Source organism: Pseudophryne corroboree, chromosome 2, assembly GCF_028390025.1.
Source record: "Pseudophryne corroboree isolate aPseCor3 chromosome 2, aPseCor3.hap2, whole genome shotgun sequence".
NCBI lineage: Eukaryota > Metazoa > Chordata > Amphibia > Anura > Myobatrachidae > Pseudophryne > Pseudophryne corroboree.
The window spans coordinates 504,042,843-504,066,702 of NC_086445.1; the positions used below are offsets into that span (position 1 = coordinate 504,042,843).

At 42.8% G+C, this 23,860-nt stretch overlaps 1 protein-coding gene across 7 annotated transcripts in view; it reads left to right on the plus strand.

Moving 5' to 3' along the window:
* Positions 1–23,860, plus strand: part of BCAS3 (BCAS3 microtubule associated cell migration factor) — a 2,144,796-nt gene that overhangs the window by 1,318,518 nt on the left and 802,418 nt on the right. For 6 of the 7 annotated variants that reach the window (XM_063954016.1, XM_063954015.1, XM_063954017.1 and 3 more), the window contains one exon: positions 4,508–4,605. The exons of the other annotated variant lie outside the window; for it this stretch is intronic. In XM_063954016.1, coding sequence (XP_063810086.1) covers positions 4,508–4,605 — 98 coding nt within the window. The remainder of the gene's footprint in view (positions 1–4,507; positions 4,606–23,860) is intronic. 7 annotated transcript variants of the gene reach the window in all.

Here is a 23,860-nt window from a genome sequence, read left to right on the forward strand (position 1 = left end):
TTTTCAATAGTAGATTTTTATTGAGTTAAATATATAAGAAGTGATTGGGAGCAAGGTACAGAAAATAAAAGGGGTGTGGGAGCGGGAAAGGGATGGATATCAAGGGATATAAATCATTAAATGAACATCTCAAGCTAAGAAAGTCAGTACAATACAGTAAACCATCATTCAACACATAATAGTGTGATTTAGTAACGGGACTTGTAGTACAAATTAAATGGAAAACTATAATGAAATGAAGGGCCACACCAAAACATACATACAAATAATTAGGGAGACAGATGATCACATGGATAAATAGTTGATTGGCTAGGCCAACAATAATACCCATGAACAAAAGTACAGAATAATAGACGAACCAGAGGAAATCGTTTGAAGTATCTGCATACTAGGATGGAGAGGAGGGGAAACCATTAAACCTGTCATTGTAAGCATATCGATGTGTGACCATATAGAAGTTCCCTCTCATTGCCTCTGTCCATTTATTTTTGTGTACGGTATTCGGACCATCCGGACCAGCGTATTAAGGCATTCTGTGTCGGAGGAGCAATTGAGGTGCTTGCTACTTCAAATTCATAATGCGATTGGACATTGGCTTTGACCATATCAATATTAGGGACAAAGGGCGTTTGCCAATGTTGAGCTAACAGTAATTTAGTTGCTATGAGGATGTGATCCATGATATAATGTTCATTTACTGAAAGATCCTCCCCAGTATATGTGTAGAATGGCCAACAGAAGGTGTGGGGTAATATTAATGTTAATAAGTGAAGAAATGCTTGAAAACACTGAAGCCCAAACAGTGGCTAATGCAGGGCAGGACCAAAAAATATGTAGGAGGGTACCAACATGACCACATTTTCAACAGCATAAATTAGGGGTTGACTGCCAAATCGTATGTGGTAACACTGGTGTCAGGTATAGACTATGAAGGAGCTTGCAACTTCTCCGAGTGGGATGCTCACTAAGGGGGACATGTACTAAGCGGTGATAAAAGTGGAGAAGTGAGCCAGTGGAGTAGTGGCCCACGGCAACCAATCAGCATTGATGTAACATTTAAAATTTGCATACTATAAACGTATACAGAGCAGCTGTTGGTTGCCATGGGCAACTTCTCCACTGGCTCACTTCTCCACTTTTATCACTGCTTAGTATATGTCCCCCTTAGACAGTTGAAAGCAAGTCTGAAAGACAAAGCGCCACTCTTCGTCAGATATCGAGCAGAGAGTTCTGATTCCCATTTCGCAAAGAGGAGAGTTTGGTAGGTGTTTGGGGTTTTATCAGGAGATTATACCACCATGGTATGCCCCTTTGCTTACAGATGTAAGTAAGTTTTCTCAAACATAACTCGGAAGTGTTGCTACTGTGTGTGGAGGCTGACCAGTGTCATAGTTGTAGAAACGTCTAAAATTCTTTATAAGAACACTTAACTACGTTTTGAAAACCATATGGGCTTCAATAAAGAATATAGCTGTGACAAAAAAAAAAAAGAAAAGTCTTGTATTTCTTGGAGAATACCCAACCTATAATAAATAGCTATTGATAAAGAGAAAAGAGACAAGGAACAGTAAGATTAATTCAGCATGTAACATGTGGATGTTCCACACTACAATACTTAAGGAACCATAAGATAATAAACACACTGTTATTCGCATAAAGACCGTATCCCAAATATTGACTACATGCATGAATGACAATTAAATATATTAATAGAGCATATTAAACATTTCTCAGGCAGCAGTGTGAAGGGAAAAAAAGCCTTAGCGCATATTTGAGGAAAATAGCGAAGCCAATGCCAGAGTCAGTAAAGTTGGGTAATAAGAATATTAAATTGAGGAACACGGTTTCATGGGTAATGCAGCACATAGTAATACAATGCAAAAAGCTGCATTATACAACCTGTGTAGGGCTGAATCAAGTCAAGCTGACAGTAATTGCCCAGTCTTGAGCCAGTTTAAGACTTTGAGGCACCTTTGATGATATGTCCTCCATATTCCAGGAGACCAAAAATTGGGTCTCGGATTCTGGCGATGTAACCACCACTGTGGGGCCATTACAGAATGTCAGCCTTGCGCAGTGCCCTAGTAACTGGGTAGAAAGACATGCGCAATGCCAACGTAGCAGCAGAGAGGTCACCAAACACCTGAAGGTCCCCCAGTAAGGGTAAAAACATCAAAGGGAATGGTCGCGCAGAGAATCTGCTCCTTGATATGGAAGATATGGAGGCGCATCAGAGAATCTCTCGGGATCACTCTTTGCATTAGGGAGGATATATATGCGGTCCAAGAGAAAGTTGGTGATAGGTGTAGTAGGGAGCAACTTCATAAACAGATCTGTATCGTATTCCTTGAGTTCGGAATTGAAGACCGATTCAGGGATGCCTCGTATCTTAATATTATTTTGTCACGACCTGTCCTCCAAATTGCTGGTTTTCCATCTCAGAGCCGTAACCTCCATCTCAAGTTTTTCAGGTCAATGTGAGATATCACCACTTCTTCTAGCTTTTTTTCAAGGTGATCCATGCAGTGGTCTATGGCTTCAAATGATTGCTGGCAAGTCTGTAAAGCCACTTTAAATTCTGCTGAGATATCTGGTTTAAAAGAGGGCAGTAATTGTTTCTTAGATTCCAATGTCAGTGGTGCGTCATCACCTAGATTACATTTTCATACAAAGGCCGGAGGCAATGGTTCAGTAGAAACATTAGGACCTTTCGTTTGCTTAGGGCATTTATCCAACATAATTGAACCCTTTAAGATCTGAGAGGAGTGAGAATGTTTGAAAAAGCTCACTGGAGGAACCACAGCTGGGTCTTTCAGGCATCTCGATGGCATATCCCTACCAGACAGTATCGATGGCCAGGGGCTCAACTGTAATCGTGTAGGAATATATGTAAACGAAGGCACAGCTCTAAGTTTCCATCTACAAATAAAGATCACAGCATTTAGGAGTGATGAAGGTAGTATAGGAAAGTTAGGTTGGATGCATCACGCAGGTATACCCCACACCAATGGGCTAAGAACTGGACAGCAAAAGCCAATGGAGATAGTAGATGCAGGCTAAGCTGGGCAATACTGCCCCTATGAGGCCCATAGTGAGAGGCAGTTGTTAAGTAGTATAATGCCTGGTAAGGTGGGATAGAAGGTGAGGTCGGTCCCCACAGGCCTCACCACTCAAGCCTACCTAACAGTCTCCGTAGTAGGAAGCTGATAAGTGTATAGACCAGGGGCCCAGGGTTCTAAAGGGTGACACTGTTATAACAGGTGCTGGAGGAGTCAGTGCCACCGTCCGTGAACTACAGCTGACTGCTCCAAGGACACCAAGCACCCAGCATTACAGTGACATTAATAGTGGCAGTATTCATATACTGGGGGGCGGGGTTACAGGGCTGCAATATTACCCACCGTGTGAAGGCCCCAACACTGGAATAGCTTGGGATCGTTGCCATACTTCTGCGCCAGCTTCTCATCCACGGCGGGGCACAGGCCAAATCAAGTTTGAAGCTTCTGGAAGGAAGGTAGGCCGCAACTCGTAGAGACACCTGGAGCGTCTCATGGCTCTGCTGCTTTCCAAGATGCTGGAGAGATCCCTTTGGTACAAAATAAATTGAGCAGGACCCAATAATAACGTGTGTCAAGTCACCCAAGGCAGCTCTTAAAATACATGTCTGCTCCGGTCCACTGCTAGACCACGCCCAGAGACACATATTATTAAGTACGTATTAATAATTAAGACAATAGACAATAACCTGGTTTTGTCTTTTTAATGGTTACTACTTTAAAACATCGAGCAGACTCACACGGCACCCACCGATTCCTGCAGTTCACAGGCTATTACATTTATTGCCCATTTCTTTGTAACTCCCACATACACTGTCAACCAAAGAAATGGGAGATAAATGTACAGTAATAGCCTGTGACAGTCTATGTGGGAGTTATTGTTAAAAGATCGGACTTTGCAGTGGTTGTATGCTGTAAAATAATTATTTATGAAAGATTAAGGCTTTATCAGCTGTTATGTGATGAATAGTCCTAATAAGGCTTATGACAATATTGAGTGTGAAGAAGTTCAGAAAATATGGATGACCCAACAATCCTGTGAAGCACAGGCCTGAAAGCAATATGCCAAAAATTGTAAAGAATGAAATTATTTTCTTGAACGCATTGCTGCTGGTATTGGTGGTAAAGACTGCAGAACTTTATTTTCTGTAGCTGTAAATTGCTCAATATAGTGTAAATAATGACTGTATCCACTTAACTGATGATTTATTTGCGTCAAAACTCATAACGGTGTTTTTTTTAATTAAATATAGTTTAAAAAATATTTGTTCAAATATTTAAATCTTCTCGTCAAAAACTGTGGGACATAGTGGAGTGGCGCGGTCACATGTGATCTGACCATGCCAGTTAAGTGGTTAAATGTGACAAAATGTAAAATTGTAATGAAAAAAATACATCTAAATTGCACGTTTGTTTTCTTAAGAACAAGTTTTGTAAAATTCTTGTTATAGGATTCAGCCTGTTCGCTCAGAACCTGTCAGCATGCCTGGATCACCACGTCCTGTTTCTGATCGAAGGGGAGGATCAACAGTTATTGATGCCAGCTCAGGTAGGAAGCCCCCTTACTGGTCAATTAGCCATAAAGGGTGATATTATTGGGGTCACTGGATTGCCTATGTTCTATAAGAAGTATTGTTATATGATTGGTCTCCTATTGTCATAAGATATCTTCTTCCATAATGAAAAAGTAAAATGTGTTGTTCCTCTATACTTATGTGTTGTTTTTATAGTCTTTTTGTTTATTGTTTATTCTTTGAATTTTCAAACAACTAAAATAAAAATCTGATAGTGTAGCATTAAGTTATTCCTGTGATAAAATGCAGATCCTTTATTTTTATTGGTATTGTAGAAGCCAAAGATGTTGAAAGCTTAGTTGTAACATATATACTCATGTTCAAAATAAGAGTTAAAACCTACTGTGTGATAGCGGTAATGCACTAAACCATGATGCAATGGTTCCTAGCAAAATACAGATGCTCTAATGTAACATTTACATGTAGATGCATTACAATGTATATAATACATCTTGTTAGTGGTTCGGTCTCCCACAGTGCAAGCAATACAGTATTATAAGGCAGAGAATAGTTTTATACTCCATTACAGCTGCAAAACAACTGGGGGTTCAGCAGGATTTTGTCAAATAAAATCCCTCACAAGTAGAATTATTAAACACAAAGCATTAGTCAAGCAGTCAGGAGACGAAGAGGATTTTAATCTGCAGTGATTCCGAAATCCCTTGAGAGGCTGTTGAGTGGATTGAGGTTTGAACTGCAAAAAGAAACTGTAACAAACACAAAAAAAGGATTTGTAAAGGTTGTAGTGAAGGGAGTTAAAACAATGGATTTAAAATAAAGATTTATTATAAAGATGTGTTATGCATATTGGAAACTAGATCTGGCATTCCCTAAAATTCAGCCTATTACAGTTTAAGAAGCATTGGTATGATCCAATCAGAAATACAGTAAGTTTACTTCAGCACAGTATAGTGGTGTCCTCAATCCTGCAAGTTCCATCAAATTTCAGCATTGTCCCTTATGTTTTTTCAATCACTGGCTAATTTGTGGTGAACAGAATACCACTGATTAGTGGTAGTTTACATAACTTATATAAGGCACATTTTGAAAATGTTTATAAATGGGTAAATGGCTAAGTCCTTATTTCCTACTTCTTATATCTTCGCAATGAAAGGCGATCATGCATAGTTAAAAACTTCTTTACTTTCAAGGAATACTTCATTACTGGACTGACACTATGGGGCTTCTTCAGATTTGAGAGTGAAGCACAAAATAAACAAAAAGAGCAAATAACTTTGCGCCTTGGCAAAACCATGTTCATCTGCAGGTGGTGGAGATTTAAAATTTGCAGAGAAATTAAGATGTGGAAGGTGTGTGTCCAAACTTAAATCTACATTGCAGTGTATAAAAAAGTTTTCCAGTTTATGTGGTGTGGCTTAGAAGATTGACAGTATATAGATAGGCAGCCAATAGGTTGACAGGGTAACAAATCGACAGTTAAATAGTCAACACTTTTTTGTTATTTTAACCCGAACCCTCACCCTATTGCCTGACCCTAACTAAATCTAAGCCTAACTCCTAACTCTTACCCTAGTGGCTAACCCTAACTGTAAATCTAACCCCTAACTCGGCTGTCCCTAGCTGTAAATCTAAGCCTAGCCCTCACCATAGCACCTGACCCTAACTGTAAATCTAGACCTAATCCCAACCCCTAACACTCACCCTAGTGGCTGACCCTAACTATAAATCTAACCCCTAACCCTCACCCTAGTTGCTGCCTAAACTGTAAATTTAAGCCTAACCCCTAACCCAAGCTTTCACCGTAGTGCCTGGCCCTAGCTGTAAATCTAAGCCTAACCCCTAAAAATTATGAAGAAGAATGAAAAACCAATTTTTTCGACCATTTGCATGTCAACCTTTTGAACCTGTTGACCAAGGTCTATGTTGACCATTTACCTGTCGAGCTTCTGACCACGTCGACCTTTTGACCTGTTCAACATATTGACAGTCAACCTATTTACTGTCTATATATTTACTGTCTATCTTCCATTCGGATACCCCAGCATTTGTGGACTACATGCAAAAGCAGACAGTATTTGCATGCAAACATAAATAAATGCCCCCCTTGCAGTGCAACATGGTATGTCCAGGTGCAGTTACTTACTTCTTGTGCTTTGTTTCCAATTCAGAATCCGTTCCTACGATGTCATCATTCATTTAATCTTTCAGTGTAAGGCATACTTATGTTACTTTCCCAGAAGGTCAGGGAAACTCCCAGTTTCTCAAATAGTCCGGGAAACCCCTTGAAGAGTGGGTGAATTTCCCACATCTTACTTCCTAGTGAAGTGGACAACATGGGGAGTGTAATGATAGGAAGTGCAAATCTTTGGGTAAGGGCCCATTATAAGATGATTTAATGAGAATTTCATCATCTTGGCTCCGCTGCCCGCATGTTAGACCCGCCATTTGCGTGATTATGGTGCTATTGGGGCAGGGCTTCATAGCACAAAACATCCAGCCAACTCAGTGACAAGCTGCAGCAGCTCTCTGGGCTACTCACAGAGAGGTTTAAGAAAGTCAGCAAGTATGATCTAACGTTTATGGAATAGTGCTTACACTGTTTATAGCAAAAGTGGCTGCACTAGTATATCTTAAATGCTGAAGTTGTAAGCTCTAAAGTCTTCATAGTTGTACAGGACAGTCCAAAAAAGTTAAACAAATGGCAGTTATACTACAGTATCAATTTCACACCACACACTATTTGTTATTTAAGTCTCAGCAACAGTGTGGTATTTACGCAAATACAATAAGATGTGGTTTATGTCTCATACTGTCATTCCTGTCATACCAAAAAGTACATAACACACAGAGTCATGATTGTGATACTACATAGTAGGCAACTTGTACATCACATAGTTGAGCAACTGTAGTTTAATACTTTTTCTCTATCGTCCTAAGTGGATGCTGGGGTTCCTGAAAGGACCATGGGGAATAGCGGCTCCGCAGGAGACAGGGCACAAAAAAGTAAAGCTTTACTAGGTCAGGTGGTGTGCACTGGCTCCTCCCCCTATGACCCTCCTCCAGACTCCAGTTAGATTTTGTGCCCGAACGAGAAGGGTGCAATCTAGGTGGCTCTCCTAAAGAGCTGCTTAGAGAAAGTTTAGTTTAGGTTTTTTTTCTTTACAGTGAGTCCTGCTGGCAACAGGATCACTGCAACGTGGGACTTAGGGGGAAAGTAGTAAACTCACCTGCATGCAGAGTGGATTTGCTGCTTGGCTACTGGACACCATTAGCTCCAGAGGGATCGAACACAGGCCCAGCCGTGGAGTCCGGTCCCGGAGCCGCGCCGCCGACCCCCTTGCAGATGCTGAAGCGTGAAGAGGTCCGGAAACCGGCGGCTGAAGACTCCTCAGTCTTCATAAGGTAGCGCACAGCACTGCAGCTGTGCGCCATTTTCCTCTCAGCACACTTCACTGGGCAGTCACTGAGGGTGCAGAGCGCTGGGGGGGGGCGCTCTGAGAGGCAAATATAAACCTTATACAAGGCTAAAAATACCTCACATATAGCCCATAGGGGCTATATGGAGATATTTAACCCCTGCCTGACTGGAAAAATAGCGGGAGAAGAACCCGCCGAAAAAGGGGCGGGGCCTATCTCCTCAGCACACGGCGCCATTTTCTGTCACAGCTCCGCTGGTCAGAACGGCTCCCAGGTCTCTCCCCTGCACTGCACTACAGAAACAGGGTAAAACAGAGAGGGGGGGCACATTAATGGCTATATATATATATATTAAAGCAGCTATAAGGGAGCACTTAATATAAGGATATCCCTTGTATATATAGCGCTTTGTGGTGTGTGCTGGCAGACTCTCCCTCTGTCTCCCCAAAAGGGCTAGTGGGTCCTGTCTTCATTAGAGCATTCCCTGTGAGTTTGCGGTGTGTGTCGGTACGTGGTGTCGACATGTATGAGGACGATATTGGTGTGGAGGCGGAGCAATTGCCAAATATGCAGATGTCACCCCCCAGGGGGTCGACACCAGAATGGATGCCTTTATTTGTGGAATTACGTGATGGTTTATCTTCCCTTAAACAGTCAGTTGAGGACATGAGGCGGCCGGACAATCAATTAATGCCTGTCCAGGCGCCTCAAACACCGTCAGGGGCTGTAAAACGCCCTTTGCCTCAGTCGGTCGACACAGACCCAGACACGGGCACTGATTCCAGTGACGACGGTAGAAATTCAAACGTATTTTCCAGTAGGGCCACACGTTATATGATTTTGGCAATGAAGGAGACGTTACATTTAGCTGATACTACAGATACCGTAAAACAGGGTATTATGTATGGTGTGAAAAAACTACAAACAGTTTTTCCTGAATCAGAAGAATTAAATGACGTGTGTGATGAAGCGTGGGTTGCTCCTGATAAAAAGTTGATAATTTCAAAAAAGTTATTGGCATTATACCCCTTCCCGCCAGAGGTTAGGGCGCGCTGGGAAACACCCCCTAAGGTGGACAAGGCGCTCACACGCTTATCCAAACAAGTGGCGTTACCCTCTCCTGAGACGGCCGCACTTAAGGATCCATCAGATAGAAAGATGGAAGTTATTCAAAAGAATATATACACACATGCAGGTGTTATACTACGACCAGCTATAGCAACTGCCTGGATGTGCAGTGCTGGAGTAGTTTGGTCAGAATCCCTGATTGAAAATATTGATACCCTAGATAGGGACAATGTTTTACTGTCGTTAGAACAAATAAAGGATGCATTTATCTATATGCGTGATGCACAGAGGGATATTTGCACACTGGCATCTCGGGTGAGTGCTATGTCCATTTCAGCCAGAAGAGCCTTATGGACACGACAGTGGACAGGCGATGCGGATTCAAAACGTCACATGGAGGTTTTACCGTATAAAGGGGAGGAGTTATTTGGAGTTGGTCTATCAGACTTGGTGGCCACGGCTACTGCCGGGAAATCCACTTTTTTACCTCAAGTCACTCCCCAACAGAGAAAGGCACCGACCTTTCAACCGCAGCCTTTTCGCTCCTACAAAAATAAGAGAGCAAAGGGCTTGTCGTACCTGCCACGAGGCAGAGGAAGAGGGAAGAGACACCAACAGGCAGCTCCTTCCCAGGAACAGAAGCCCTCCCCGGCTCCTGCAAAAACCTCAGCATGACGCTGGGGCCTCTCAAGCGGACTCGGGGACAGTGGGGGGCCGTCTCAAAAATTACAGCGCGCAGTGGGCTCACTCGCAGGTAGACCCCTGGATCCTGCAGATAATATCTCAGGGGTACAGGTTGGAATTAGAGACGGATCCTCCTCATCGTTTCCTGAAGTCTGCCTTACCAACCGTCTCTTCCGAAAGGGAGAGGGTGTTGGAAGCCATTCACAAGCTGTACGCTCAGCAGGTGATAGTCAAAGTACCCCTATTACAACAAGGAAAGGGGTATTATTCCACTCTATTTGTGGTACCGAAGCCGGATGGCTCGGTAAGGCCTATTCTAAATCTGAAGTCCTTGAACCTCTACATAAAAAAGTTCAAGTTCAAGATGGAGTCACTCAGAGCAGTGATAGCGAACCTGGAAGAAGGGGACTTTATGGTATCCTTGGACATCAAGGATGCGTATCTACACGTTCCGATTTACCCCGCACACCAGGGGTACCTCAGGTTCATTGTTCAAAACTGTCACTATCAGTTTCAGACGCTGCCGTTCGGATTGTCCACGGCGCCTCGGGTCTTTACCAAGGTAATGGCCGAGATGATGATTCTTCTTCGAAGAAAAGGCGTATTAGTTATCCCATACTTGGACGATCTCCTAATAAGGGCAAGGTCCAGAGAACAGCTGGAGACAGCTTTAGCACTATCTCAAGAGGTGCTAAGACAACACGGGTGGATTCTGAATATTCCAAAATCCCATTTAATCCCGACAACTCGTCTGCTGTTCCTAGGAATGATTCTGGACACGGTTCAGAAAAAGGTTTTCCTTCCAGAGGAAAAAGCCAAGGAGTTATCCGATCTGGTCAGGAACCTCCTAAAACCAGGAAAGGTGTCAGTACATCAATGCACAAGAGTCCTGGGAAAAATGGTGGCTTCTTACGAAGCAATTCCATTCGGCAGATTCCATGCAAGAATATTCCGAAGGGATCTGTTGGACAAATGGTCAGGGTCGCATCTGCAGATGCACCTGCGAATAACCCTGTCACCAAAGACAAGGGTGTCACTTCTGTGGTGGTTGCAGAAGGCTCACCTATTAGAAGGCCGCAGATTCGGCATTCAGGATTGGATCCTGGTGACCACGGACGCCAGCCTGAGAGGCTGGGGAGCAGTCACACAAGGAAGAAACTTCCAGGGAGTATGGACGAGTCTGGAAAAGTCTCTTCACATAAACATTCTGGAACTAAGAGCAATCTACAATGCTCTAAGCCAGGCGGAACTTCTCCTGCAAGGAAAGCCGGTGTTGATTCAGTCGGACAACATCACGGCGGTCGCCCATGTAAACAGGCAGGGCGGCACAAGAAGCAGGAGTGCAATGGCAGAAGCTGCCAAGATTCTTCGCTCGGCGGAGAATCACGTGATAGCACTGTCAGCAGTGTTCATCCCGGGCGTGGACAACTGGGAAGCAGACTTCCTCAGCAGACACGATCTTCATCCGGGAGAGTGGGGTCTACATCCAGAAGTCTTCAACATGTTAATAGACTGTTGGGAAAGACCAATTGTAGACATGATGGCGTCTCGCCTCAACAAGAAACTGGACAAATATTGCGCCAGGTCAAGAGATCCACAGGCAATAGCTGTGGACGCACTGGTAACTCTTTGGGTGTACCAGTCAGTGTATGTGTTTCCTCCTCTGCCGCTCATACCAAAGGTATTGAAGATCATACGGCAAAGAAGAGTAAGAACAATACTAGTGGTTCCGGATTGGCCGAGAAGGACTTGGTATCCGGAACTTCAAGAGATGCTCACGGACGAACCGTGGCCTCTACCTCTGAGAAGGGACCTGCTACAGCAGGGTCCCTGTCTTTTTCAAGACTTACCGCGGCTGCGTTTGACGGCATGGCGGTTGAACGCCAGATCCTAAAAGGGAAAGGCATTCCAGAAGAAGTCATTCCTACCTTGATTAAGGCACGGAAGGAAGTCACCGTGAAACATTATCACCGCATTTGGCGAAAATATGTAGCGTGGTGCGAGGATCGGAGTGTTCCGACGGAGGAATTCCAACTGGGTCGTTTCCTACATTTCCTGCAATCAGGATTATCTATGGGTCTCAAATTGGGATCCATTAAGGTTCAAATTTCGGCCCTGTCAATATTCTTCCAAAAAGAATTGGCCTCTGTCCCTGAGGTCCAGACTTTTGTCAAGGGAGTACTGCATATACAGCCTCCTGTGGTGCCTCCGGTGGCACCGTGGGATCTAAATGTAGTTTTAGATTTCCTCAAATCCCATTGGTTTGAACCATTGAAAAAGGTGGATTTGAAATATCTCACATTGAAAGTGACTATGTTACTAGCCCTGGCCTCTGCCAGGAGAGTATCTGAATTGGCGGCTTTATCTTATAAAAGTCCTTATCTAATCTTCCATTCGGATAGGGCAGAACTGCGGACTCGTCCGCATTTTCTCCCTAAAGTGGTATCAGCATTTCATCTGAACCAACCTATTGTGGTACCTGCGGCCACTAGCGACTTGGAGGACTCCAAGTTGTTGGACGTTGTCAGAGCCTTAAAAATATACATTTCAAGGACGGCTGGAGTCAGAAAATCTGACTCGCTGTTTATATTGTATGCACCCAACAAGTTGGGCGCACCTGCTTCTAAGCAGTCGATTGCTCGTTGGATTTGTAACACAATTCAACTTGCACATTCTGTGGCAGGCCTGCCACAGCCTAAAACTGTAAAAGCCCACTCCACAAGGAAGGTGGGCTCATCTTGGGCGGCTGCCCGAGGGGTCTCGGCATTACAACTCTGCCGAGCAGCTACGTGGTCGGGGGAGAACACGTTTGTAAAATTTTACAAATTTGATACCCTGGCAAAGGAGGACCTGGAGTTCTCTCATTCGGTGCTGCAGAGTCATCCGCACTCTCCCGCCCGTTTGGGAGCTTTGGTATAATCCCCATGGTCCTTTCAGGAACCCCAGCATCCACTTAGGACGATAGAGAAAATAAGAATTTACTTACCGATAATTCTATTTCTCGGAGTCCGTAGTGGATGCTGGGCGCCCATCCCAAGTGCGGATTATCTGCAATACTTGTACATAGTTATTGTTAACTAATTCGGGTTATTGTTAAGGAGCCATCTTTAAGAGGCCCTTTCTGTTGTCATACTGTTAACTGGGTTTAGATCACAAGTTGTACGGTGTGATTGGTGTGGCTGGTATGAGTCTTACCCGGGATTCAAAATGCCTCCCTTATTGTGTATGCTCGTCCGGGCACAGTACCTAACTGGAGTCTGGAGGAGGGTCATAGGGGGAGGAGCCAGTGCACACCACCTGACCTAGTAAAGCTTTACTTTTTTGTGCCCTGTCTCCTGCGGAGCCGCTATTCCCCATGGTCCTTTCAGGAACCCCAGCATCCACTACGGACTCCGAGAAATAGAATTATCGGTAAGTAAATTCTTATTATTTCTAACTGTGTGCAGGTGAATCAAATACAGCAGTTGTGTTACCTTATGACAGTTCTAGCAGTGATGATTTCCTGCCTGCAGGGTATAATGTCCATTACTGTAACATATGGGATTAAAAGAGCTTTTATAAAGCCTGACATGTCATCACAGGGTGACAGTTTGTTTTGAATGTGTTTACACAAGAGTCCTTATAATATGATGCAAGAGTGACACACATGACTCAACCTTGTTATTTATGGTCTTGAGCTTTCTATATTATCATTAAAATTCAGCAATATGAATGTCGAAACTGTTTATGACACTCTTACTTTCCGGATTAGGTCAAATCCACTGTCAATTTTTGGTGTACAAATCCCCATATGCCATGGTGGCTGATACATACGCCATGGTGGTTTGAGAAGGACCATTGCTCAGGGCACATGTGCACCTAATTTCCTACAGTGGAGACAAGTTCCCAATTGCAGCTCCTATTGGCACTGCATTGAGCACCTAAACAAACACACTACCTAGACTGCAGTAACAGTGGTTTTGTTCATCAAGCAGGAACACATTGGCTTTTACTTCAGTCAGTGCCATTTTTAGGGCCGTGCCAGCCATGCAATTGCACAGAGAGCTGGCCTGCAGCTATTATGTGCAGTCTTCTATACAGTCTAGCTGGCCACATAGAATACTGTGAAAAAGTCCCTCTCAAAATGCAGGACCAGGTACATTGCCAATATTAAAAGGCATTGTTATTATTACTAAGTGAGGCATGGTGTAAGCGGCATAACAAGGGGCATTACTGTGTGGGTTTTACTTTGGTGTAAGGGGCATTACTGCGTGGGGCATAACAAGGGGCATTACTGTGTGGCCATACTGTAGTGCAAGGGGCATTACTGTGTGGGGAATAATATGGATTCCTAGTGTTACTGAAGGAGGTGTTGCAATGTCTAACTGAGACAGGGCCGTAACTAGGTGTGTGCGGTGGGGGCACCGCACATAGCGCTGCAGGGTAGGGGGCGCAGTAGGTGGCACTTGTCAGTTATCTGTTTTAATTACTTTCACTTTGAGCTTCCCCCATTTTTGAAGCCCAGCATCTCCTGACCACCACCGTCTCCTACCCTGACCCCTTCTGTCACTAATACACCTATACAACATTCATTATCTCAACTTGAGATTTCTTTGTTATTTAGTCACACTGTCCTTTATTACATTTGAAGATGCTGACATACCCAGGATTTGAGCCCATTGCCTGTGGCATTGCAGTCAGACAATCTATTCACCGAGCTATCTGCCCTTACATAAAAAGCTAGAGAATTCTAAGCTAGAGAAGTCTAACTGTTTGAAGCTTACCTTGTACTTTATGAAAAAATGATCAGCATTGCTGCTGAGCAGATCTATTTATTGTGTGACTGCAAGAGATTGGATGTGTGGCTGCACACTACATAGACCTGCTCAACTGCAATACTGTTTTTTTTTTTTTTACAAAGTACCAGTAGCTTCATATAGTATTCATAGTATTTATGCAGGATCAAATAGCTCAATGAGTAAGGTGTTTGGTTACAGTTCAACAGGTTATAGGTCTGAATCCCGGGTATGGCAGTATATTGTAACTGAATATTAATGACAGGGCCGTAACTAAGAGTGTGCAGAAGGTGCATTACCCACAGCGCACTTGCTCTGCAGGCGCACCGTCCACATACACACTGAGTGGCCGCATATCCCTCCCGCTGACGGCCGCCCTCCCGCTCCCCTGTGCCTGGCACCCGCAGCAGCCCCAAGCTCCGACCAGCTGGAGCAGATGATCGCTGTGTAAAGTCAGCAGCAGCGCTGGACAGGATATCCCCCCTGTCCATCTGCGCTCCCGCGGCCTGCCCCTTCTCTGTCTGTGAAGTGTACAGACTCTGCAGAGGAGTCAGTTCTGTACAGGAGCCGGCAACAGCGCAGGAAGAACGTAAATCTCACTTAAGTACCTCCACAGACACTACACTCTACACTATATTACACTACACTTCACTACAGTACACTTCACTACAGTACACTACACTACACTACATTCTACTACACTCTAAGGGCAGGGGGGGATGTAGGGGGGAATCTGCCTGCCGTAATGTGTAAAATGGGGACTCTGCCTGCTGTACTGCATATAAGGGGGACTCTGCCTGCCGTAAAGTGTAAAAGGGGGACCTACCCTGCCGTAAAGTGTAAAAGGGGGAATCTGCCTGCCGTAATGTGTAAAAGGGACTCTGCCTGCCACAATGTGTAAAAGGGGGACCTATACTGCCGTAAAGTGTAAAAGGGGGACTCTGCCTGCCGTAATGTGTAAAAGGGGGACTCTGCCTGTCGTAATATGTGTAAGTGGCACTACAGTGTGGCATATTATGAATTGGTATTATTTTGTGGCCACGCTTCTTCCCCATGAAGCCACACCCCTATATTTTTGGCACACGCCAACGGCGCGCACTGGCCCTATTTTAAATATGATGTGGTAGGGGGGCGCCAATGCTGTTTCTTGCACACAGTGCTAAAATGTCTAGTTACGGCACTGATACTAAGATGTTTGAAATGTTGAGAGGTATGAAACTCCTTATAACTTTCAAGAACATAACAAACATATATTTTCTTAGTCTAGTGTATAAAGTGGAAAAAATATTCAATGGTAATTTGCCAGCAAAAATGATTTCAGAGGCCAGAGATGATTATCAAAACCTATAAGTGACATTTTTATTAAAGGCAGTTGACTGTGTTTTTTTAGGCAAGTACATTTTCTGCCATTTAAATAAGGCACCATAGCACTTTTATTACTGATTGAAATGTTATGAGCATTGTTTTTTAGCTGTAAACAGGTCAGAACTACGGTTAATAAAAGTTTAATTGCTGCTTTGAACCAGGAAGTGATTCCATTCTGTACACCTTGCATTGGAGGCTTTTGATTCCTATCTAAGTGTTGATTACTTGCTGCTAGGAGATGTAAGCAACGTGGCGCCTTCTCTTATCACCAGTCATCACCTTGTCTCACCTACAAAAAAGCTGCAGTAATGTTTCTCATCGCTTATATTTACCCTCTATCTATATGACTGAAATATATTGGTCTGCCCACATAGATTTTTCGACTCCATCCAGTGTTGGAAGTGTCAATATTTAATTCAAATTCAAGTACATCTTTTTATATTTCTTTTAGAGTGAGCAGTAAACATTATAATTTCAAATAATTTGTCGTTACCTTATAGAAAAGACAATGTTATAACATTATAGGATAATTATTAGGATAATATCTTATTACTATTATTATTATTATTATTATTATTATTACTACTATATTGGACTTTGGCAATTTAACTTGCTCTGACCTGGGTTACTATTAAAATAAAGAAGGTTTACATCTGTATCTAATGGTTTCAAAGTTAGAGTTAACATTTGTTAATGAATTTAAAAAAAAATATTATATAGCATGTTATGATTTAGTCTTCACTATAATAAGTCACTTAATATTTGTGAATCATTTAATACAATAGTACTAACATTAGTTATGCACTAATCTTGTATAAGTATATATTTGTTACCAGTTATTTATGCACACAGACTTTGTGTATGCGATGTAATGGAATGTGAATATAGGTTTTGACTAGAGATGAACGGGTTCAGTTTTGCTCGGATTTACTCGGATTTACCCGAATCTCCTTATTGGTTATCGGACATCACGTGTTTTGGTTAACCAATCTCTAGTTTTGACGACTCTTGATAAGATAAAATTTATAAAGAGACAGCGCATGTCACTGCAAATAGGGGTGTGTTCTCACAAGAAAGAGGCACGGCCACACAATTTATACCCCCAAGGGTACAGGGAGATAGTGGGCGACAGGGATATAGTTGGTGACTGGTGAGGCAGGGGTGACAGGTGGACACTCGGTGACTAGGGAGACAGTGGGTGACTAGGGAGACAGTAGGTGACAGCTGCAAAATGATACCTTGATGGAGAGAATTGAATAAGATCAGACAGGATGGGAGTACTCCCTGGTAGGATGAGACCCTCTGTGGGGCCAGAGCCGGCCCTAACCAATATTATGTCCTGGGCAAGATTTTGTCTTGTGCCCCTTAGCACCGCCGCTAGTTCCGCCTCTGACCCTGCACCCCTTTCCCAGCACCATCACCCCTTACCCATAGCAGTTCTCATTTTGGTGCTCCTACCCCCCATATTTTAAATAGGAACAGTGCACACATTCGGCACACAGCACAAAAAGGGGTGTGTTCTTGCTGGGAAGTGGCATGGCCACACAATAGTACCCCCAATTCAAATTAGGCCACACAGTAGTGCAACTTTATTAACATTAGATCATGCGATAATGTGCCTTATTCACGTTACATCACACAGTATAACCACTTTACCTTATATACGTTACTCATCACAGTAGTGCCCCTTATTCACATTACATCACACTGAATTACTCCTTATTCACATTACACCACACCATATTGCCCTTTATTGACGTTAGACCACATAGTAGTGCCCTTTCTATATGTTATGCCAGTAGAGCACACATTAAAGTATTCCCCTTGCACCCTACTTGTCACATGCATCTCATTCCCTGACAAGAACCAACCACCACATTACACCAAAATTAACTGAAAAAACAAAACAAAACACTATACTGATTGTCACTCTGTCAATTACCTGTAGCAGATCACTAGGTATTTCCTCTAAGACGAGACTCTACTTTACACAGCTGGAAAATAGTGTGGCCTCGCGGCTAGCTAGTCACAGCCCTGTATTCATCACTATGGGGGCATGGACAGCGCTCTGTGAGCTGCTGCCCATGCCCTCTCTCCCTCTCTGCTGGTGAATTAATGCTAAGCGCATCTATTCACAAATGATGGGGGGTTCTCCCAACTGCCCCCTGCTTCCCACCACAGTGGGACCCTGCGACCTGTGGGTGGGACAGCAGGACAGTCCATGAAAAACGGGGCTGTCCCGCCAATATCGAACAGATCGGAGGTATGCTTTCTGCTATGCGCCTTGAGTCCTATTGGAGAAAGAGCGCTATATTAATAAAATTATTATTATTGTTATTAATTATTATTTATTGAAATGCACATAACTTCAATGTTACTTCATAGGACATCATCCGAAGTTGTATAGTATATAGACAACTATAGCTTTGATTTTTGAGCGGGTTGACATGCATGCTGTTCCCATACAGGACTATAGCGAGAGGTACATGACTTTAACACATGAGATATAGATATCGATGATATCTCCAGTGTAAGATAACGCCACTCCTTAAATGTCATTTCTGCATAAAAATCAGCCATAGAACTATAGTGTAAATAGGATGGTATTTTCTCACTTGTGTTATGATCCCCAGTGAACATGCAGAAATGATTCACATGCCTGAAAGTGCTTTTCCATTGTTACAAGCCCTGTAAAATTAGCATTAAACCTAAGAAGTATTAACAACCACCATGTGAGAATTCTTTTTCTAATGTTGTACAGCGCAGAAACTGCTTTGCGTGAGTCATGTGTACCTTCAGTGCATTCTTATTCCATGCTGTTATATCATTGAGGTTGTATTTGCAGGGCTTAGAAAATATAAATAAAGCACAAAATCTTTATGTATGTTTTACATCTATTTTGGAATATACTTTTTTTTTTATCTGGGAAACACCATTGGTTTATATTAATGTGCTTTAGATTGTCCTTGCTCACTTGTGTATGTAAAAATTAATATCACAGGTTTACTGGCTTGTGTATCTTTTTGATTTTGGTTTATGGTATATAAATTAATATGTTTGTGCTGCAGAGCATGTGTTTGTAATAAACTTAGTCTGTAGCCATAACAAGGAAACTCCGTGAAAATAAGGAGCTATTGCTGGTGGTGAGTTTAATTTGAACCAGGTAGAATATTGTATTGTAGTGAGTAAAATGCGATATTATATTTAAATATGTAAAGAAGATATTTTGCTCCCAGCATTCTCCAATATAGGGGGGGGGGAATGTGTGGGTGTGGCCAGTGACATGATGTAGGCATGTACACCATTATATAATCACCCCTAATGTCTTCCTAAATATGTACATATATAAAAATTAACATATTTTTTTGAGGAAAATAGAAATACAATTGAATTCTTGTGATTTATGACCAGTCATGCTGTCATTATGATTGGTCTGTTTTTCTGTAGGGTCCTGTCCCATCCGCCCTATTGCTAATCTGACCCTGGGAATGTAACCTGTGGAATTGGATTTCTGTGATATATTATTAAAATTAATAGCTGATTTTCTACTTAGAATTTAAGGTGCACTTAAAGTATGCTGAAGGTAGATGAATGTATCTGATTGTCAGTAATGGGGTTGGCTACTTTTTGGAATGGAGGAGGGGGCAGGTGCAGATGGGGAGGTGACGTGATTTGCACCATCAGTACCCTGTACCCCACTGTACAGTGCTGCAATTTACCTAATCATGTAGCAGAGGGATGGAAAATGTTGAAGCTGTATGCACCAAATCACATAAGCAAGTCCCAGTGAAGTGGATGGGATCTGTGAGGGTGCCCTGCTCTACCTGGAGCCTAAGTAAATGGCACAAAATGTGGGAGACTCCTGAAGATTCCAGTAGATTAGCAAGAATACTGTATGGGGATGTTTTGTTTTACTAGGATCAACACAAATAGAATTTTTGAGAGTGCTGGGTCCCGATGGATCTGTGTCTATTTTCTACTTCACTTGTAGGCAGGAGAAAAAAATATTTGATAATGGACCCATTTTCGCATACACAGTCGCGAAAATACATGGGTCCGGGAACCTATCCTGAATCCATGTGTTTTCGCCCGGGTTAGTTACCACACGGAAAAAAAATGGGCCACAATTCAATTGACCAATAACACCATCGGGCAATGAATTGTGTTAAATGCCCCTTTTTTTTTTCTTCCATGCATCAATTTACTACAATCATTTTAAACCTCCCCCCGGACTGTGAATGCTATACAGTGTGCTACCAAACTGCAAAATCAAATTATTGATTTGCACAAGTATACAATTTATTATGCATATTAGCTTATTATGTGTTTATGCACAGTATATAGGCATTGCGCCGGTTAAAGTGATGCCTATGTGCATTCTCTAACAGTGACAATGCATTCAGGTGGGCAGGATGTGTGAACACAGAAGGCAGATGTAGTCACCCACAGTATGAATTCCCAATCTGCTCTAATTGCTGTGGGCAGCACTGACCAGGTTGATTGGTCATTGGTGTCTTATTACTGGCAGTGATATGGCCTGAGGATTCCTGGCGTCATAGACCCTTTAAGGCTGGCCCTGCATGAGCAGATACATCCAGTGCTTGAGGGTCACTGTTGATACAGAAATGAAATCAATATTGTCTTGAATCCATGACCTGAGCCTGTAATTACCTGGATGGCATAAAGGCAGCTTGTGTTGTTACAGATAGTGCTTGTTTCAGACCTGACATGCATGGGATCAATCTGTTAAGGAAGGATATTGCTCTCTTTGTGTTTCTTATAGCAGTCAGCAACAGACATAAGACAGCTTATTCATTTGGAGTCACATTTCTATTTCTTGCTCACATTTAATTGTATGCTTAATGGTGTATAGCTGTGAAAAGAAAAAAAACTGGAGTCATGCTCAGTAACAGTGTCTGAGCGATGATTAGGGTGTATGTATATGTGTATATATATATATATATATATATGTGTGTGTGTGTATATATATATATATATATATATATATATATAATGTCTCAACTGAGACCCAAACAGAACCCTCTAATTACAATCGCAATAGAAATTAATCCATAGAACATAGTCCTGCTTAATGAAATCCCAGTTTATGAACTTCAGAAACTACTGTCATACACTCAACTCTTTTCATTTAACGTAAAGGAGCCCTATCTCATCCTATCAAGGTTCTGTATCAACAATGACCCTCAATGTCTCATTGTATGAATAAAGCATTTTGGTAATTGTCATATAAATATATATATAATCCAGTAGTCAGTGGCACTCCCCAAAGGGAATAACGGAGACTCAGTCAGTGATCGTCAACGTTTCAATGTTAGTAGCATAATATTTTCATCAGGACAAACGTCCTGATAAAAATTGAAACATTGTTGATCTCTGACTGAGTCTCCGTTATTCCCTTTGGGGAGCTATGAGTGCTGCTGACTGCTGGATTGTATTGCTGGTAACAACTTTGTATGTTGTTGCCATTGGAGGGCACCGGCTTTTGGAATCATTGAGATTAACCTGATGAATGGAGTGCTGCTGACTGCTATTGTATATACATATATATATATATAGAGAGAGAGGGAGGGAGTGTGAGAGTGAGTGTGAGTGTAATTTATGCACATATACTTGTCTCCTGAAACTGACTGGATGAACTGGTAAGTTGAGCTTTAGCGCTCAGGGTCAGTATCACAGAGGCAGCTGTCACTCAGATTCCTTGCGGTAGTTTATTGCAAAATGTCAAGAATAATCGTCATTTATTATGGAAAATCATTCCTATAGTACACACTGATAATTAGGCCAGTATGTCATGTATACAAAATTTATACTCCCTTGTTTAGATAATAGAGAATACAAGAGTCCAGAACGCAGGTCAGAAGACGTTTTCACCTTAGGCAATATGTGGGCTGTTCTTCAGTGAAAGTATAAATCTTAAAGGCTGACTTATTCCTCTCAGTTATTAACAGATTATTTGGCCTTGCTCACGTTTTGCCTATTTGACACAGAGCTCTAAATGGTTGCACATGCCATTTCTTCTTAATATAGATTTAAAGGCTGTGGAATATTGGATTCTGTGCCCCATTAATTGAATAGATAAATCACACTAAACAAATCCAGAGCAACAACCGTTTCCATATTTAACACAGTGGATATTTAATATAACTATATCAGTTTGGTTAGGCTTGTTTACCAGTGGTATAAACTCGCAAAAACTGTGAAAGGTAAAAAAAAAAAAAAAAAAAAAAGAAATGTCAGAGTTTTCTATGATTATTTCTCTGGCTGGGTCCACAGGATTATCCACAGGATAACATTGGGATATTGTCGAGCGACAGCGAAAATGGCACCAACACGGTCACGAGCTTTCTGGCCTCCCAGGATGCATTGGGGCCTCCACTATATAGTCCCGCCCACTGACTCAGTCAGATCAGTTTTTTGCTTGGTGCGGCAGGAAGCCGCATGGTCACAGGGCTGCTGTGAAAGCAGCCTCAAGTTTTCATTACTTTATTTTTATAGACTTACTGTTTTTGTTTGAGCGACTTCTCTTAACAGCGTCTTAAACGTGTATTAGAAAGAGTCGCTCCAACAACTCCCCACCGGGTCGCAACAACGCTTACCTTCGCGGTACAGTGCTGTCTCGACGGGCGTCTGTGTCGGATGTTCTAGCAGGTCCAGCAGACGTTACCAGGCTGTGGCCGGAGCATGGGGAGACAGTGAGTATATGGACTTCCACTTACTAGAGGGGTCAGGACACAGCTACGCTGATTTGGTGGAGACTACAAACAGCGTGTTGATGCGCCGAACATCTCGAGTGTGACAGCGCTACGCTCCGGGGATCATAGGCGCCAGGACTAGGTGAGGCCGCGATCCTGGGAGTTTAAGTCAACAGGGGGTTTCAGACGCTCTCCTGGCCGTCCCTCCTCCGAGTTCATGGCCAGTTCCCGCGGGTCTCTCGTTTCATGAACTGAATAACCTCACTTCCGGCTCAGACGCTACCACGAGGGTACTCGGTCGCAGCTTAGACGCTGCGGTTGTGTACACTGGATATAAACCCACCCAGACCGAGTCGCAGGCCTTTAGTGTCTGCATGCACGTGGAGTCGCTCAGCGTCCGTGTCCGTTGGTGAGCGTCCGTGTCCGTTATCAGTTACCAAGAGCGGCAGTGTACACCAGTAGCGTCTGAATCCACTCAGCGTCTTTCGAGCGTCTTTGCTTGGATATGGAAGTGTGGTGAGTCTCCCTGTATCCCGCTCCCTGGAGGCAGGGTATACAGTACTAAAAATTCCTTCTACTTCTTAGTGTGCACTGTTAATTTTTAGTACCTATTGCATATGAGACCTGTATATTACTGTGTTTTCTGCATGTTATGTTGAAAAAGAACCAGTTAAACAGAAGTACAAATTTCCTACTTATGTATAAGTTATTATGGAGGTTGTATTCTCATATGACAATGTCTAATGCTTTAACATGTGACTGACTGCTAGTATGTGTGCTGACTTTTCTGTGTAATGTCAGTCCTGTTCTGACCCTCAAATCAGGTGCACTGTGGTCAGATTGATTTCACCTCTATATACTGATTATAGGGTGTGGTTCAGTCACAAAATTGTGTAGTCAATATCAGAAAAAATGTCTGTGAGCGGCAAAAGTGATGAGGAGAATTTGTCAAGCACTCCTACAGCCCTAACATGCTTATCTTGTAAGTCAGGGGTAATTGATATGATTCAATTGGTCACTTATGAGGGTTTGTGTGCAAACTGTTTCGCTTTTCAGCGAAGTAAAAAACAGGAGTTAGTTCAACCTCCAGTAGAGCCACCATGGAATATGTTCGCAAAGACTCTGTCTTCAATAGCGGACAGGTTAGCTCCAGTAGCACCACCTCAGGGGTTAGGTTACACTATGAACCCATACATTCAGCTCCCTTCCTATGGTTTGGTTCCAGTAGCCTCTACAAGCAACCAAGG